At 45.8% G+C, this 15,930-nt stretch overlaps 1 protein-coding gene across 1 annotated transcript in view; it reads right to left on the reverse strand.

Annotated features, from left to right (window-relative positions):
- Positions 1–8,341, reverse strand: part of LOC112872975 — an 86,829-nt gene extending 78,488 nt beyond the window's left edge. The window contains exons 1-2 of the mRNA XM_025936009.1: positions 8,314–8,341; positions 6,747–8,183 (exon numbers count right to left, since the gene is read on the reverse strand). Coding sequence (XP_025791794.1) covers positions 6,747–8,115 — 1,369 coding nt within the window. The 5' untranslated portion in view covers positions 8,116–8,183; positions 8,314–8,341. The remainder of the gene's footprint in view (positions 1–6,746; positions 8,184–8,313) is intronic.
- Positions 8,342–15,930: the final 7,589 nt, after the last annotated feature.

Below are 15,930 nucleotides of genomic sequence, written 5' to 3' on the forward strand. Positions count from 1 at the left end.
CTACCTCGACGGTTTGTACGGTAATGAACCATCTGATATAACAAATGTGTTATCAGCCTCCTGGGACTGATATTTGTATCACATTTAGTCACCTCTGATGAGAGGATGCTTCAGGTGGTATCAGAGCTGTAGGTTGGCCGTAGGACGCAACCCTTAGGACCGAGGATATTTTCTAAGCTGTTTCCCACTAGATCTTTCCCCACTTAAGTCACCTTTCCACACGGCACTTACCTTAGGCCCTTGTCTAGTTCCAGATGGCTGACAATGGATGGAGTGATGGAATCTGCCCCAGAGAGCCTGGCTTCCCTAAGCTATTGCTACTCAGCCTGGAACGCATCGGAGTTGTGGACCCACCGGAGTACACCTACCGGGAGTACAACTTCAGAGGCACCCTTTGGTGTGACCTGATGATCTTCATGGGAAAAAGCACACTCTACCCTGACGTGGATCCCTGGTTCATCTCCACCACCGGTTTTGGGTTCCCAAACACCTACCGAAAGGCTGCCCAAAAAGCCCTGCGATGCCTACGCGTGGTCTATAAGCATCATCTTCAGCGAACTCCTATGGGATTTTTCCCACCTGCTGGAGGAAGAGGACGCTCATGGATTACCCGAATAGTAGGATTGGGAAGGGAAGAACAACTAGAAGATACGGTTTCCCACCTATCCATTTACCTCACCGGCCTAGACCAACTTTACCGCGAATAGGCAAAACAACTGAAGCATCAAATCCGCAAGGCAGAAAAGGCAGAACAAGAGTTGGACATACAATGGAGGAGAACAATAGAAGCTGAGGCACAAGCTAAGAATTCCCTAGCCTCTCTCCAAGACATATGGCGAAGCAACGCTCAAGAAAGTGAACGTATCGAGGCACGCAGAAGAGAAGCTGGATTGCTAGAAGGAGAACCCGAAGAAACCCATTGGGATAAGGGCACTCAGACCAAAGATGAGGTATTGGAGCAATGTCTTCCACCAAAGAAGTGCCCTAACCGGATCGAGGAAGAATCCCCTTGGGAAGAGTAGAGTACCTAAGCTAGAGCTATCATCCTAGTAATAATGTATCCTTATGTACCCGACCCTGTTGAAAAATAAAGACCGTCTATCCTTTTTGTACCCTACCATGTATGCAAGGCTAGTTCACTCTACCTTTGTTTTCAGATGGCTGAGAATGGTTGGACCCAAGGCGTTTGCCAAGAAGAGCCTGGTTTCCCCAGCGTTTTGATCAACTCCCTGGAGCGCCTCGGTGTTACTGAGCGCCCAAGGTACTATAGCAGAGAGTACGAACACCTCGGCACTCTTCGCTGTAGGGTGGTTCTTTCCATCACCAGAAGCACCCGCTACCCCGACATCGAGCCATGGCGAGTGAGTGCCATAGGATTTCAACACCGGGATGCCTATCCCTTGGCCATCAGAAAGGCTCTCTGCTACCTGTGCCGGATCTTCGAGGAACACCTCATTCCCACACCAATGAGGATTTTACCCCCAGCCATCAGGACGCAAGTCTGGCAGGCCCGCATGAGGAACTTGGAACGGCGCCACCATCAAGAAGACCTTTTGTACCATGTGGTCGCCTACCTCGTCTCCTTGGACAAGCTCTTCGACGAGCAAGCCCGATTCCTAAGGGAGCAAACCCACCGGGCCGAGCAAGCAGAGCTTGCAGTGAGGATGCACCAAATCCGGGTGGCTCAAGCCGAAGCAAGAACCGCGGCCGCTATAAGTAGCGAAGCTGTCGCTCATGAGAACCTCAGGCAGATCCGGGATCAGCTTATGCAAGAATGGACCAGCAGTGGAATGCCCGTCCCGGCAATTGGGGAGACCCAAGTCCTAATTGGAACACCCATCATAGGATGGGGAGGACTTTTTGGGACCCCGCAAGCTCCACCCGAAGGTGCCAAAAGGTCAGCTGCAGCCGCAGAAGAAGAAGCTGTCGAACAGCCCCGAGGAAATGGGATCCTCGAGGACAACGAGGAAGAGCTACTCATCCCACTGGAAGTGCACTCCGCCTCTGAAGACAGCTCACCCTGCGAGTAGCATGCCTCAGAGATGCCCCTAGGAATGAAGCCATCCTGGCCTCAAGCTTAGAGTTACGCCCCTCCCATCTGTTGTGCCCTTTGTACCCAATCGTGTAGTGCGTGTTTTGGCTGTACCCTCCCAAGTGTTGTACCCCCAGCTTAATAAATAAAACTATTTGTGCTTGATGCTTGTTAGTCTGTGTGCTTGTCGGCAGGAGGTGGATACTGCCTTTTCGAAAATACAAAAGTAAATAACTTAAACATCACTTAATTCCAAATCTAAGTCTCATAAAAGTTTTACCCAATCCACAGATGGCCCCTAGGCGTAACTCCAGGACCTCCCAAAGTCAAACACGTACCACTCCAAGTGCGGAGAGGCAGCAGGGTGTGCAAGGACAAGCCCCCGGCCATGAAGATCAGGAAGTAAGCCAGCAGAGAGGAGAAAGCCAAGTGGGAGCACGTCAGGCCCCACCCCCACCAGCCATTGACCTGGTGCAAGTGTTGAACAATCAGAACCTCCTACTTGAATCTTTTACCAATGTCATCACCAACCCAAGGCCCCGTGAGCAGAGTACAAATGACAAACTGACAACTTTTCTGAGGACCAAACCACCCACCTTTGCAGGATCCAACAACCCCTTGGATGCAGATGATAGGCTGCATGTTATCAAGAGAAAACTTGAGCCATTTGAGCATGGAGACCGTGACAAGGTCCATTTGGCTGCTCACCAGCTCACTGGAACTGCTTTGGCTTGGTGGGAGAACTACTGTGCAACTGCTCAGAATGCCTCCACTATCACTTGGAATGAATTTGTGGATGAGTTCCGTCGCTATCACATCCCAGCAGCCACCATGAAGCGCAAGGCAGATGAGTTTCATGAGCTGCAACAAGGCAACAAGTCTGTTGAGGAGTACACAAATCAGATCATAGAACTAGCTCGCTATGCACCGGAGGAAGTAAACAAGGATGAAAAGAAGCAGGATATGTTCAGAAAGGGTTTGAATGCAGAACTTAAGAAGCTGCTTTCCCCATGCATCTACCCAGACTTCAACACACTAATGAACATGGCTATCATCACTAAGAGAGCCATGTCAGAGGAAAAGAGAGACAATAAGCGTAAGTTCCTGGAAACCTGATAAGACTTGGATTCCCGATCTTCCGAAAGGTTCAGATAACTATCGATTTGGGCAGATTCGAGACACACCAATCCGGCTTCAAATCCAAAGAAATGAACCCTACAATCTTAGCACCACGAATCCTCTGGTTATCAACCTAGCTGCTGCTCGATTGACCTTGCCAAGAAGGCTTACTCTTGCCTGCGAATCGAAGAACACAAGCAAGTGCACGGAGAAGCAACCAAATCACAGAAAGCAATCGATTCAACTCACGAGTGGGGTTCCACAACCGAAGAACGGCGTCCTGATCTTGACAGAAATGAACTAAGCAAAACCCAACCCTAGAGGAGGGGGGTGGCGGCTGGATAAGAGGAGTTTGGGGCGGCCAAGACCCCCTGGTCGCAACCCTAGTGGGCCAAGACAAGATACACGGCCCAAAGGACCAAAGACAGTGGCGCAACACTGAGACAGATTCTGGACACCAACTTGTGGAATATTTTCCCGTCGACTCCTGATGAATTTGGGCCTGGGACCAACGCCATTTGAAAGGTTATCTTCTTAGCTTTCCATCCATTAAAGATCACCCAAATCCGAGTCCATATGTGACCTGGGCGTCCATTTTAGCGCAGACTGCTCCTGGAGCCCAAAAACAGACCCGAGGCCAGTTGGTTTGGGCCTCCCTCTTGACTTGTATGTCCTTGCTGGTCCTCCATGCCTCCAAGCCCTTCTCCAAGTATTCCTTGGCCTTCTCCATGGTTCCTAATCATAATATAATCATTCGGTAGCAATCTATTCTCATAATCATATGAAGAGGCGTTTAGGAACGAGCTCACCTCTAGATTCAATTGTTGTGCTCGAGCTCTAGTGATTGGACCTTGAACATTCAGTGGAGGATTGTTGTTTGTATCCAAAGGAGTGATGTCCTCATCATCCTCCCCCTCTTGAATTGGAGTCATCCTCGACTCAAACTCATCTTCTTCTCCCAAGTATGGCTTTAAATCTGAAATGTTAAAGGTGGGACTAACCCCAAACTCGGGAGGCAACTCAAGCTTATATGCATTGTCATTTATTTTCTCAATTATTTTGAAAGGACCGTCAGCCCTGGGCATCAACTTAGACTTTCTCAATTCTGGAAATCTATCCTTTCTAAGGTGTAACCAAACTAAATCTCCTGGTTGAAGTTTAATTTCTTGTTTACCTTTACTACCAGTGATTCTATACTTTTCGTTCATCTTCTCAATGTTGTGCTTAGTTGTCTCATGCATTTGCAAAATAAATTCAGCACGTTTCTTGGCATCACTATGAATTCTCTCTCTAGCAGGTAAAGGCAATATATCAATTGGAGCAAGGGGGTTGAAACCATACACTACCTGAAAAGGACTTACCTTGGTGGTGGAATGTGTTGCCCGATTGTATGCAAACTCCACATGAGGCAAACATTCTTCCCACACCTTCAAATTTTTCTTCAAAACAGCCCTCAACATGGTGCCCAAGGTGCGGTTCACCACCTCTGTTTGTCCATCGGTTTGTGGGTGACATGTTGTAGAGAACAGCAGCTTTGTTCCCAACTTGTTCCACAGAGTGCGCCAAAAGTGACTCAAGAATTTAGCATCACGATCTGAAACAATAGTTGAAGGCATACCATGCAAACGAACAATCTCTTTGAAAAAGAGGTCAGCAATATGAACAGCATCATCACTCTTATGACATGGTATGAAGTGTGCCATCTTAGAAAAACGATCCACCACCACAAAGATGCTATCCCTCCCCCTCTTAGTTCGAGGCAATCCCAAAACAAAGTCCATCGAAATGTCTGTCCAAGGAATAGAAGGAACGGGAAGAGGCATGTATAAACCATGCGGATTCAAGCGTGACTTAGCTTTTTGACATGTGGTGCAGCGCGCCACGAATCGCTCAATATCTCTTCTCATCTTTGGCCAAAAGAAATGTGAGGCTAAAACATCCTCCGTCTTCTTAGCACCGAAATGTCCCATCAGCCCTCCTCCATGCGCTTCGTGTAACAACAAGTGACGAACGGAACCAACAAAGTTCGGAAGTTGCAGCAATGGTGCGTGTGTAAGCTTGCCCTTCAAAGCATCAAAGGACTCATCATGTGCCTTTCCCCAACGGAACACCACCCCTTTCTTTGTCAACTCATGCAAGGGGGCTGCAATGGTGCTGAAATCTTTGACGAAACGGCGGTAGAATCCTGCAAGACCAAGAAAACTCCTCACCTGCGTGATGGTTTGGGGAACCGGCCAACTCTTGATTGCTTCAATTTTTGACTCATCCACCTCAATTCCCTGTGGAGTAACAACATAGCCAAGGAAAGAGACTCGATCCGTGCAAAAGATGCACTTCTCAAGGTTACCAAACAAACAAGCATCACGTAAAGCGTTAAAAACAGCATGTAGGTGATCCATGTGTTCATCCAAAGACTTGCTATAAATCAAGATATCATCAAAGTAAACTACCACAAATCGTCCAATGAAAGCCCTCAAAACCTCATTCATTAAGCGCATGAAAGTGCTAGGTGCATTAGTCAAACCGAAAGGCATCACTAACCACTCATACAACCCAAATTTGGTTTTAAAAGCTGTTTTCCATTCATCTCCAAGTTTCATTCTAATCTGGTGGTAGCCACTTCGCAAATCAATCTTTGTGAAAATTATAGAACCGCACAACTCATCAAGCATGTCATCAAGCCTAGGAATAGGATGACGGTACCGAATTGTAATATTATTGATAGCTCTACAATCAACACACATACGCCAAGTACCATCTTTCTTTGGAACTAAAAGCACAGGAACAGCACAAGGACTAAGGCTCTCACGTACATACCCACGGTCCAAAAGTTCTTGGACTTGTCGCTGAATTTCCTTAGTCTCCTCGGGGTTGGTTCGGTAGGCTGCTCGGTTGGGCAAAGTTGCCCCCGGAATCAAGTCGATTTGATGTTCTATTCCTCTCACAGGTGGCAGCCCCGGTGGTACCTCAGCTGGAAAAACATCCTCGTACTCCTGCAAAAGGTTAGTGACAGTAGGAGGTATCGAGCTAGAGATATCATCAAGTGAAAACAAAGCTTGTTTGCAAAGGAAGGCATAGCAAACATCATCTACAGAAATTTCAGCAATGTCACATTTTGTTGCAAGCATAACTCCACCCTTCAATTTAATGCCCTCGTTCTTAGAATTAGGTGCAGGTTTATCCCTTTTATGTGGAAAATCAGATTTTGCTACTTGTTGATTTTCAAATTTTGTGTCATTCAAACTAGCAGCTCGCTCTTTCTCAGCTTGTACAATTTCAGCAGGGGTCAAAGGTAGCAAAGTATATTTCTTTCCTTTATGCACAAAGGTGTATTTGTTACTTCTACCATGGTGTGTGGCATCATTATCATGTTCCCAAGGCCTACCCAACAAAAGGGAACAAGCTTGCATAGGTACCACATCACAATCAACCGAATCTGAATATGACCCAATGGAAAAAGAAACTCTGCAAGTTTGTGTTACCTTAGCTTTTCCCGAATCATTTAGCCACTGAATATGGTATGGATGTCGGTGTGGCCGTGTGGTCAAGCCAAGCTTCTTGATCAACTCAGAACTTACCAAATTATTGCAACTACCTCCATCAATAATGACTCGCACACGTCGGTTGTTGATGACGAAGAAAATCTGAAATAGATTGTGGCGTTGCAGCTGGTCGGGCTGTTGCACTTGTGTGTTGAGCACCCGCTGAACAATGGCGCTCCTATAGGTCGCTGTATCCTCTCCGCCAAGGATCTCTTCTTCACCATCATCATTTTCTTTCTCTTCTTCATCTTCAATGTCAGAGGTGCTGATGTAGCCATCCTCTGTAGCAATGTATGCTCGCTGACTTGGGCAGTCCTTCTGCACATGGCCAAGCCCATGGCAACGGTGGCATTGGATGCCAGAGGTGCGCCCCGTTGATGCCATGGATGATGAACTCTTTGCGGGTACCTGCGCAGAATTTTTACCTAAATCGGAGGACCGTGTGGGCACTGCAGCAACTCCCGAAGCTGCTGGTCGCTTGCTAGCTGGTGGTGGTGGCATCCGGAAAGTTGCAGACTTGTTCAGCCCCGTTGATGTCGTTGTTCGTGGCGTGTAGGAGGTGGTGGACTTGCCCCTGCCTTGCTGCTCACGTCCCTGCAATTCCTTCTCTGCAAGCATAGCAAACTGAAACAACTGGTTGATAGTGTTAAATTCCTTATAATCAACAATGTCCTGAATCTCACGCCTTAGACCCGAATAAAAACGACAAATAGAATCCTCAGGCCCCTCCACAACACCACAACGCATCATGCCCTTTTGGAGCTCCCCATAGTAATCTTGGACAGATTTCTCTCCTTGCTCTAGGCGCATCAATTTCTTACGCAAGTCTCTATGGTAGGAAGGGGGAACAAAACGATCACGCATAGCTATCTTAAGTTGTTCCCATGTGGTTGGTAAAGCATTTTCTGCAGCTAACCCACTCCACCAAATGATTGCAAAATCCTTAAACTCACTAGAGGCTTGTCGAACTCTATGTCTTTCAGGAACAAGGTGGGCACTAAATTTCTGCTCTACTGTCATCTCCCAATCAAGATACCCCTCAGCATCATAATGGCCTGAAAAAGGTGGAATTGTGAACTTTACCTTAGCATAAGGATCATCGGGAGCATGTTGGGCATGACCTTGATGTCGATGACCTCCCATACCTCTCCTGTTCTCACGTAGACGATGTCGTAGCATCGCTGTTCGGGTGGCTGCAGCATCTATGTTTCCATCCTCATCAAAAATAGCATCTTCATTCGAGTTGTTTCCTCCCATATCTTCCTCATTTGGTAGACGGTTTTCTAACTCTGTAACCTTATCGGTTAAAGTAGATATCCGCCTATCCAACCTCTCTATGCTGCTACCAAGCTTGAGATCAATTAGTGCATCGGTGACAGCCTTCTTGATTGCATCATTCATCCCTCTCTGGGATTCCTCCATGGCAGCTTGAAGTTGAGCTCTACTAACACACTCATTGAAATCTTTGGGAGAGTTTGCCTGTTCATCCCCTGCCATTACAAACAACAACACGGCAGCAAGCAGTGAAGGTTATCCCTAATAAAAGACTACAAGCTGTAGTGGTGCCTCTCAATCATGCAAAATGGCAGCTCCTCCACAAGCACTTGCAAAAGTTCTTACCAATCACAAAACAAGAGTTGGTGCAATCGGCGGCTGGTTCGTGATGCTTGTGAGGAGGTGGCACCAAGATTGCAAGGGTCCTCTTTCTATACCGATCTGAAGGAATATGTGGAGCTTGGGAAGGCACAGAGATAAATATATATGTGGCACAAAAGTTAGTAACCGATAGCAATGCTGAATTATAGTCCCAAGTTGTTGTTCTTGTTGCTGGTCTAAAATGTTCCAAGTACCAGAGTTGTGATAACAAGGCAGAGAACAAATATGTTGATCAAAAAGGGCCACAAACAAAGCACAAGACATCACATGCCAACACAGCTCACTATGCCCTTCTCCATGTGCTCCTGCAGATGTTGTTCCTCTTTTGCCCTCTTTTTTTTTCAATTTTTTTTGGGCTGTTACTTTTTTCTCTTTGTTTCTTTTTTTGGATATTTTTTTCTTGATTCAGGAGCACACAAAAAGTAACATAGAAAACTGGAGCTCCAGCAAGTGAAAGACCAAATTTATTTGTGCTTTAAGATACACTCCGAATCGGAGGATAGAAAGGAAATAACGTGCACAAAAAATTGTGGTGGCAGCTAGGGTTTGATGCAAAAGGAGGGGAAAATACATAAACTGGACTCTAACACGACCCCAACCAGCAACAAGACTTTGACAAGGACACAAATTCAACACTACGAACTCTGAAACTAACAAATGCAGAGGCTATGGCGCGGAAGGTTCTAGGAAGGGGAAAAAAACAGTATGGTGTGGACTGTAGGTTGAAAAAAAGAACACTCGAACTAGGGGGAATCGATGCGAACCTGACGGTATACCTTTGCTCTGATTACCACATGATAAGACTTGGATTCCCGATCTTCCGAAAGGTTCAGATAACTATCGATTTGGGCAGATTCGAGACACACCAATCCGGCTTCAAATCCAAAGAAATGAACCCTGCAATCTTAGCACCACGAATCCTCTGGTTATCAACCTAGCTGCTGCTCGATTGACCTTGCCAAGAAGGCTTACTCTTGCCTGCGAATCGAAGAACACAAGCAAGTGCACGGAGAAGCAACCAAATCACAGAAAGCAATCGATTCAACTCACGAGTGGGGTTCCACAACCGAAGAACGGCGTCCTGTTCTTGACAGAAATGAACTAAGCAAAACCCAACCCTAGAGGAGGGGGGTGGCGGCTGGATAAGAGGAGTTTGGGGCGGCCAAGACCCCCTGGTCGCAACCCTAGTGGGCCAAGACAAGATACACGGCCCAAAGGACCAAAGACAGTGGTGCAACACTGAGACAGATTCTGGACACCAACTTGTGGAATATTTTCCCGTCGACTCCTGATGAATTTGGGCCTGGGACCAACGCCATTTGAAAGGTTATCTTCTTAGCTTTCCATCCATTAAAGATCACCCAAATCCGAGTCCATATGTGACCTGGGCGTCCATTTTAGCGCAGACTGCTCCTGGAGCCCAAAAACAGACCCGAGGCCAGTTGGTTTGGGCCTCCCTCTTGACTTGTATGTCCTTGCTGGTCCTCCATGCCTCCAAGCCCTTCTCCAAGTATTCCTTGGCCTTCTCCATGGTTCCTAATCATAATATAATCATTCGGTAGCAATCTATTCTCATAATCATATGAAGAGGCGTTTAGGAACGAGCTCACCTCTAGATTCAATTGTTGTGCTCGAGCTCTAGTGATTGGACCTTGAACATTCAGTGGAGGATTGTTGTTTGTATCCAAAGGAGTGATGTCCTCATCAAAACCAAGGCTTGCCAGCAGGACCATTTCCAGAAGCCGAGGCACTTCGGCCCTCCAGTGCCTAGGTCCCAAGCCCCTGTGTAGTACAAGACCCAGTCACAAGCTACTGGCTCTCAGGCCCCTAACACCCAGTTCAGGGAGTTCAAGAGCCAGAATTGTGACATCCAGGTAATAAGGGATATAGGCACTAAACTCTAGTGTGAAATAGGCATGTTTGATATGGGTAGTACAAAGGGCTAGGGGTGTATTTGTAATTTCTACACAATATAGACCTTTAAGTATATGATGGGTGGATTGGAAGGTAGCCTTGAAACCTAGGAGAAATATAATATTAGGTGTTAAATTTGTGTTATCATAAGGAAAATAAGCCCTTAAGTATAGGGACCTACTTGTAAATAAACATAAACCATAAGGTCTTTTATGCAAAGTAGCTGTGAAATAAAAGTAACTTTCATGTTTACCTGAGGGCCTACTTGTAAAAGTACTAGTCATCATGACATTTCATGAATATTTGCAAATATATCAAAAATTTAATCAAAACCTCTTTTGGTAAGGACAGGGGTAATTTAAATTCTACCTTGCTTAAAATTCAACATGTAATGTTGCAAGCTTTGAGTTTTTGTATTTGAGTCCTAAAGCAAGTTTGTAGAGTTTGAAAAACTCTACAACTTTCATTTTGGACTTTTCCTCATTTGATCTTTAGATCAGTGAGAAATTTTAGTTTACTGAGAGACCCCTGCACTTTCCAAGTTTTACAAACCAATCCCTGGACTTTTCTCCTACCTCTGAACACCCCTGCTCCCTCTGCTTCCCGCTCTACCACCGGCGCAGGACCTCCCCCCTGGCCGCTGCCCTGCCCTCGCCGCCGTTCAACTCCTGTCTACTCTCTCCCCACGCGCCCCCCCTACTCCTGCCGCCGCTGTAGCCCTTCCCCGGTGTCCTCTCCTGCGCGCGCCACGGTGCTCCCTAGTGCTTGCCGGCCGCCACCTCGCCGCCCGCCATCCGGAGCGCAGCCGTGGCTGTCCCTTCCTCTACTCTTTTTCTTCTCTTCTGCAACCCAGTGAGGCTACAAACCCGACCGAACTTCCCCTCTTCCTTCAGCTGCATTGCCCTTCTTCCTCCTCGCGACACCGAGCCGCCGCCGTTGTTTCTCTCCAGAATACTCCCCAATCGCGCCACCTCGCCCAAATTCACTTGGCCAGCTGCTTCTCCACCCTCTTCCCTAGCTCCTCGACTTGATCTAGACCAGTCCCCAACCTTCCTCCGCCGGAATTGCCCTCACCCCGAGCCGCCACTCACCGGAGCCATCCGAGCTCGACCCCGTCGTCGACAGCTCCCTCCGCTTGAACTCCGGCTCCTCCAGGTATACAGATCGACTCCCCGTAGCACACCGATGCTCGTGCGCGTGTTTGACCTCCATGTTTGCCGGCCCTTCGCCGGGAACGGCAATGCGCCGCGACGGCTGCCGCACCCTCCCGTCGTCGGCCATGTCCCACTGCTGCCCATCCAGCACACCCTTTCCCGTGCACTCCCTGGGTCCCGTAGGTCGTGTTTAGCCCGTCCTCCTCGCCGGAAAGCTCGCTGCCGGTGAGAACACCACCTAAGCCAATCGGCCGTCCGTCGCCAAGGTCGGGCAGGTACCCATTTGCAAATAGATTTCTCGCCCCAGGGACCCCAGTGCAAGAATGCCCGAGCCCCCCCCCCCCCCCCTAAGTTTGCTATTATTTCATGTGATGCTGCTGCTGTCTTGTAAATTTCATAACAAATGGTAGGAAAATCCAAAAATTACAAAACTAATTTTACTAGAAACTAGATTTTAAATCCTACAACTTTTGTTAAATGAGTTTGGTTTGAATCTGAGTATTTTTGAATCTATTTTAAATCTAATATAAAGGAGTATAATGTCCATAGCTCTTACATGTTAACTTTGTTGATCATGATTTTTGGTATACAATTTCTATAAATTATGTATGAATTGATGTGGAATTTTCAAACCTAATTTTATATTGTAACCTAAATTCTTTTAAGTTGATCAAATTCAATTAATTTTATAATAGAATTAGCTAAGCATACCTATTAAAGCTTAACTAATTAGATCTCTTAGTCATAATCTTTTAAGTATGTAATTGATCTATGTTTAAATTTTCAAAACTTTATAATTTTATTTACCCAAGGATTAAAATTCAAATTTGATTTTGAGTCTAAACTTAAAATATTTTAATGCTTGTTTTCAATTAATTTAATGCTATAGTCCTAAGTTGAATATAAATAATAATTCAAAACTAGGATTCCTTTTTGTGCCATGAGTACTTGAGTGTTAGCCTTTTTGGATTACAACTTATTGTAAAATAAAATAAAAGGGTATACACTCCTTAATTTTATATCTTTGCATATCATGTAGACCCAACTACTTTCGCCGACGGTGATTACGAGCTGATCGCGGACCAAGCTGTGGAAATTCCTGCAGACCCCGGAGACGCCGTCGAAAGTCTAACTGAAGCTCCGAACCAAAGTTCGGAAACCTTGACCCTACTGCCCCCAACCCTACGCAAGAAGGCAAGCCCCGGACATAACCCACTATTTTATTTACACTGCAATCTATATCTATTTATGTAATTCTATGCATTAAGTTCTTAGGAATTGCTTGGAACCCTAGTTGCATAATTCCAGGAACCGATGTATTGAACATTAGAAATTGAGTCCGACTAGCTGCTATGCTAATAGGACCGGTAGAAGTCGGGTGATTTCCTGTCACTCGCGCGATATAGGAATTGGTTGTTTACAATTCTGTTGTCACTATAAGGATGACGGACGGGGTTATGTACAATATCATGGAAGGGAATGATACCCTGTCTGTGTTGTTGAATTTTGGTAAGGTCGCAGTGTGTGGTGATCGGGGTGAAGCGTTTGAAAGTACAATCCACATGCCGTGAGTTTTGGGTAAGCGGCAAGCCTAGTAACCAATCGGCCCGAGGAGTGGACATACCTCCCACCACTCGTATTTGCTTCTTCTGGTTACTTGATTCGACATGTAGGAATATGTGTTGCAAGGCACCAGGAGTACGGACATGTAGTCGCTCTATAGGCGTACGTCCTGCACTTTGGAAGTGCGTATGGTCCTGCAGTCACTTGTGGTGGACCTATCCACGAGTCGGAATGAAAGGCAAACGGTTGCTTTGGAATCATCGTTGGATGTTCCAAGCGTGTGAGTTAGGTTTATCCTTGCAAGGTTGAAATTCGATTCAGAATCATCCGTTTCTCGCGAAGATTGAGACTGCTTGATCCCTTTGTCACATAGAGTAACAAGAGAAACTGTAAGGTATCAAAGATGATGATTGGCTAATAATTCTACCATGCTTGATTAGTTATAGGTGCTTATCTAGAATGGATAATTACATAGAACTTGAAAGCTAAAAGTTGAAATTAAGGACCTACTCTTTGTTGCTTTTCAGCTGAAAACCCTACCCAAAACCTGAAACGCCTTCATAAGTCTAGTTACATGGCGGTGTATACCATGACCGGGTAAGCCTTGCTGAGTATTAGAATACTTAGTCTTGCCTTGTAACTTTTGTTCAGGTAATCCTCCTGATGACTCAGCACTACCTGTAGCGTGGCCCTATCCTCTGCTTGATGATTGGTCCGTGGAGTGGGACCCGTCCCCGGCCAACGCAAACCCTTCCGAGTGATGTCATGCAAGGGCGAGCATGACATCTGCACCGACGACGTGTACAATGCCGTACTTTAAACTCCGCTGCATGACTTAAAACTTATGGTTGTTTTGTAATAAATTGCCTCAGTTGGGGAAAATTCATGTCACTTTTAAACACTCATGTAATATATCTGCCTGTGATGTAAAATGTGATGGCATTTGTATCTCTGGACTCGCCTTCATGCGGGGTACCTTGTTTGATCCTGTATCGGTGGTTTATCGGGACGTTACCCGACATGCCAAGGGATTATACCGTTTGAAGCACGTTGGAGCCCGCAGAAGTGGACTCGCGTACTTGAGCCGGTGTAATTCGAGTTGGTTCTGCCACAGCTGGTATCAGAGCTAACAAGTGTACACTGGAGGTGTGAAGTGCCTTAAAAATGCTTCTGGTATAAAAATTTGATCAACAAAGTATTTTGCAAAAGTACGTTGGATTCGTTAAGGTTGTGCTTAGTACGTAAAGCCCTAGGGTGATGTTTAAAGGAAAAGTAGAGGTGGCTGTAATATATATATATATATATATATATATATATATATATAACTCTAACTTCCAGCATTACTTTTCTGTCAAGACTTAAATTTATGTATAACCCAACTTTACATTTGTAACGACACCTTCGATGGTGAGGTAAGGAGGTAAGGATCCTCAGCCAACTGAGGGAGCTTGGCCTTCCCGTCGGTGATGCGAACCAAACGCTGTTTCTCAAGCAGTGGCTTACTTGAGATGCTGCCAATATACCAACCTCGGTTGATTATATTGGGAGTATATAGTTCAGCGCAGGGTATGGCAATCGCTGTTCATACCACCGCATTTTGCGGTACCCCCCGTGAATACGTTATTACTGATGTATGTTAACGTTGTCTGTACGGCGGTAATAGTACAGATGCTGTTTCTATAGTGAACAGTAATGATTGGGGACGCTTTCATGACATGCTGGCATGAAAGGTTCATTGGATATATATAATGTGATCTTTTGCAGGTATACTAACCACGATTAAGAGGTTAGGACGCGTAGGATTTATCGGCTAGTTATTAGGGAGAGTCGTATGTGTTATGCCACCGAAACTAATTGCGTAAGTCCGAAGATATTCGGCAGTTGTTTTTGGTTGAGAGGACGAATAGTACATGCATGCATAATTCTTTGACAAATAAAAGAATGTAATGTATGTTTAAAGTTTGGAAAGGATGAATAGTAGGTTGTTTATCCTTAATATGGGTCAATGGGGTTCTGGAGGTAGTTTTGGACAAGAACCTTAAGCTTTCTTTCGGGTTGTCAAAATCAGTCATCTTGTTCCATTTACCTTGTGACTTTCTAGCAAGGTAAACATATCTCACCATTTGCACTCTTGTTGCAGATGGCAACCCCTTCTAATGTCTTTTGGGATCTGGAAGGACATCTCCATACTAATGCCCTGCACGGGGAGGGTTTCCCTCGTTTACTTTGGAAATCCTTACAGTCATTTCACTATACGGAACCTCCCCAATATGATGCTGTTGAGTATCTGGAAGAAGGAGTTCACAGAGCTCAAGTTAGAATGACCCTTCCTCAGCATCCTTTCCGCTCACAATGGCAGCCCATCAAAATCAACATGATGGGCTATCGGATAGTTGATACAATTGAAGGAGCAGCACTGGAAGCAATTTATCATTTTTGTAATCAGCATCTGAAAGAAGTTGCAGGACAGCCCATTGGGTTATTTTCAACGACAAGTCCCGATGAGCCAGAGTGGAATCTCAGAATCGTTCCTGAGGGTCATAGATTGGATGGTCCACCGGAAGAAGTGCTTCAAGGAATGATGCGGTTTATAAATGTACAGTACCACTATCAACTGCTCCTACGTCGTGAAATGGGTCGGGTGATCCATGTCGCACGAAGTCACTATAGAGAGGCTGATAGACAAAATACTCAAGTTGATCAGCTTCGAGCTTTAGTGACTCAGAAGGATGAGATTATCGCAGCACGGGATGAAACCATCCTTCACCGAGAAGATCAGATCAATGAGAATGATCATATAATTACTCAGCGCAACACCATCATAGAGTTCCTTCAGGAACAAATCCATGATCTGATCCTTGCGGCTGATGACGCTCAGGCTCAACTTGAAGAACTGCAGTAGCCACCAATACCTCCCATCGTACCTACAGTACCTGAGGCCGAAGAAGAA

The sequence above is a fragment of the Panicum hallii genome, chromosome 9 (assembly GCF_002211085.1).
Source record: "Panicum hallii strain FIL2 chromosome 9, PHallii_v3.1, whole genome shotgun sequence".
Taxonomy (NCBI): domain Eukaryota; kingdom Viridiplantae; phylum Streptophyta; class Magnoliopsida; order Poales; family Poaceae; genus Panicum; species Panicum hallii.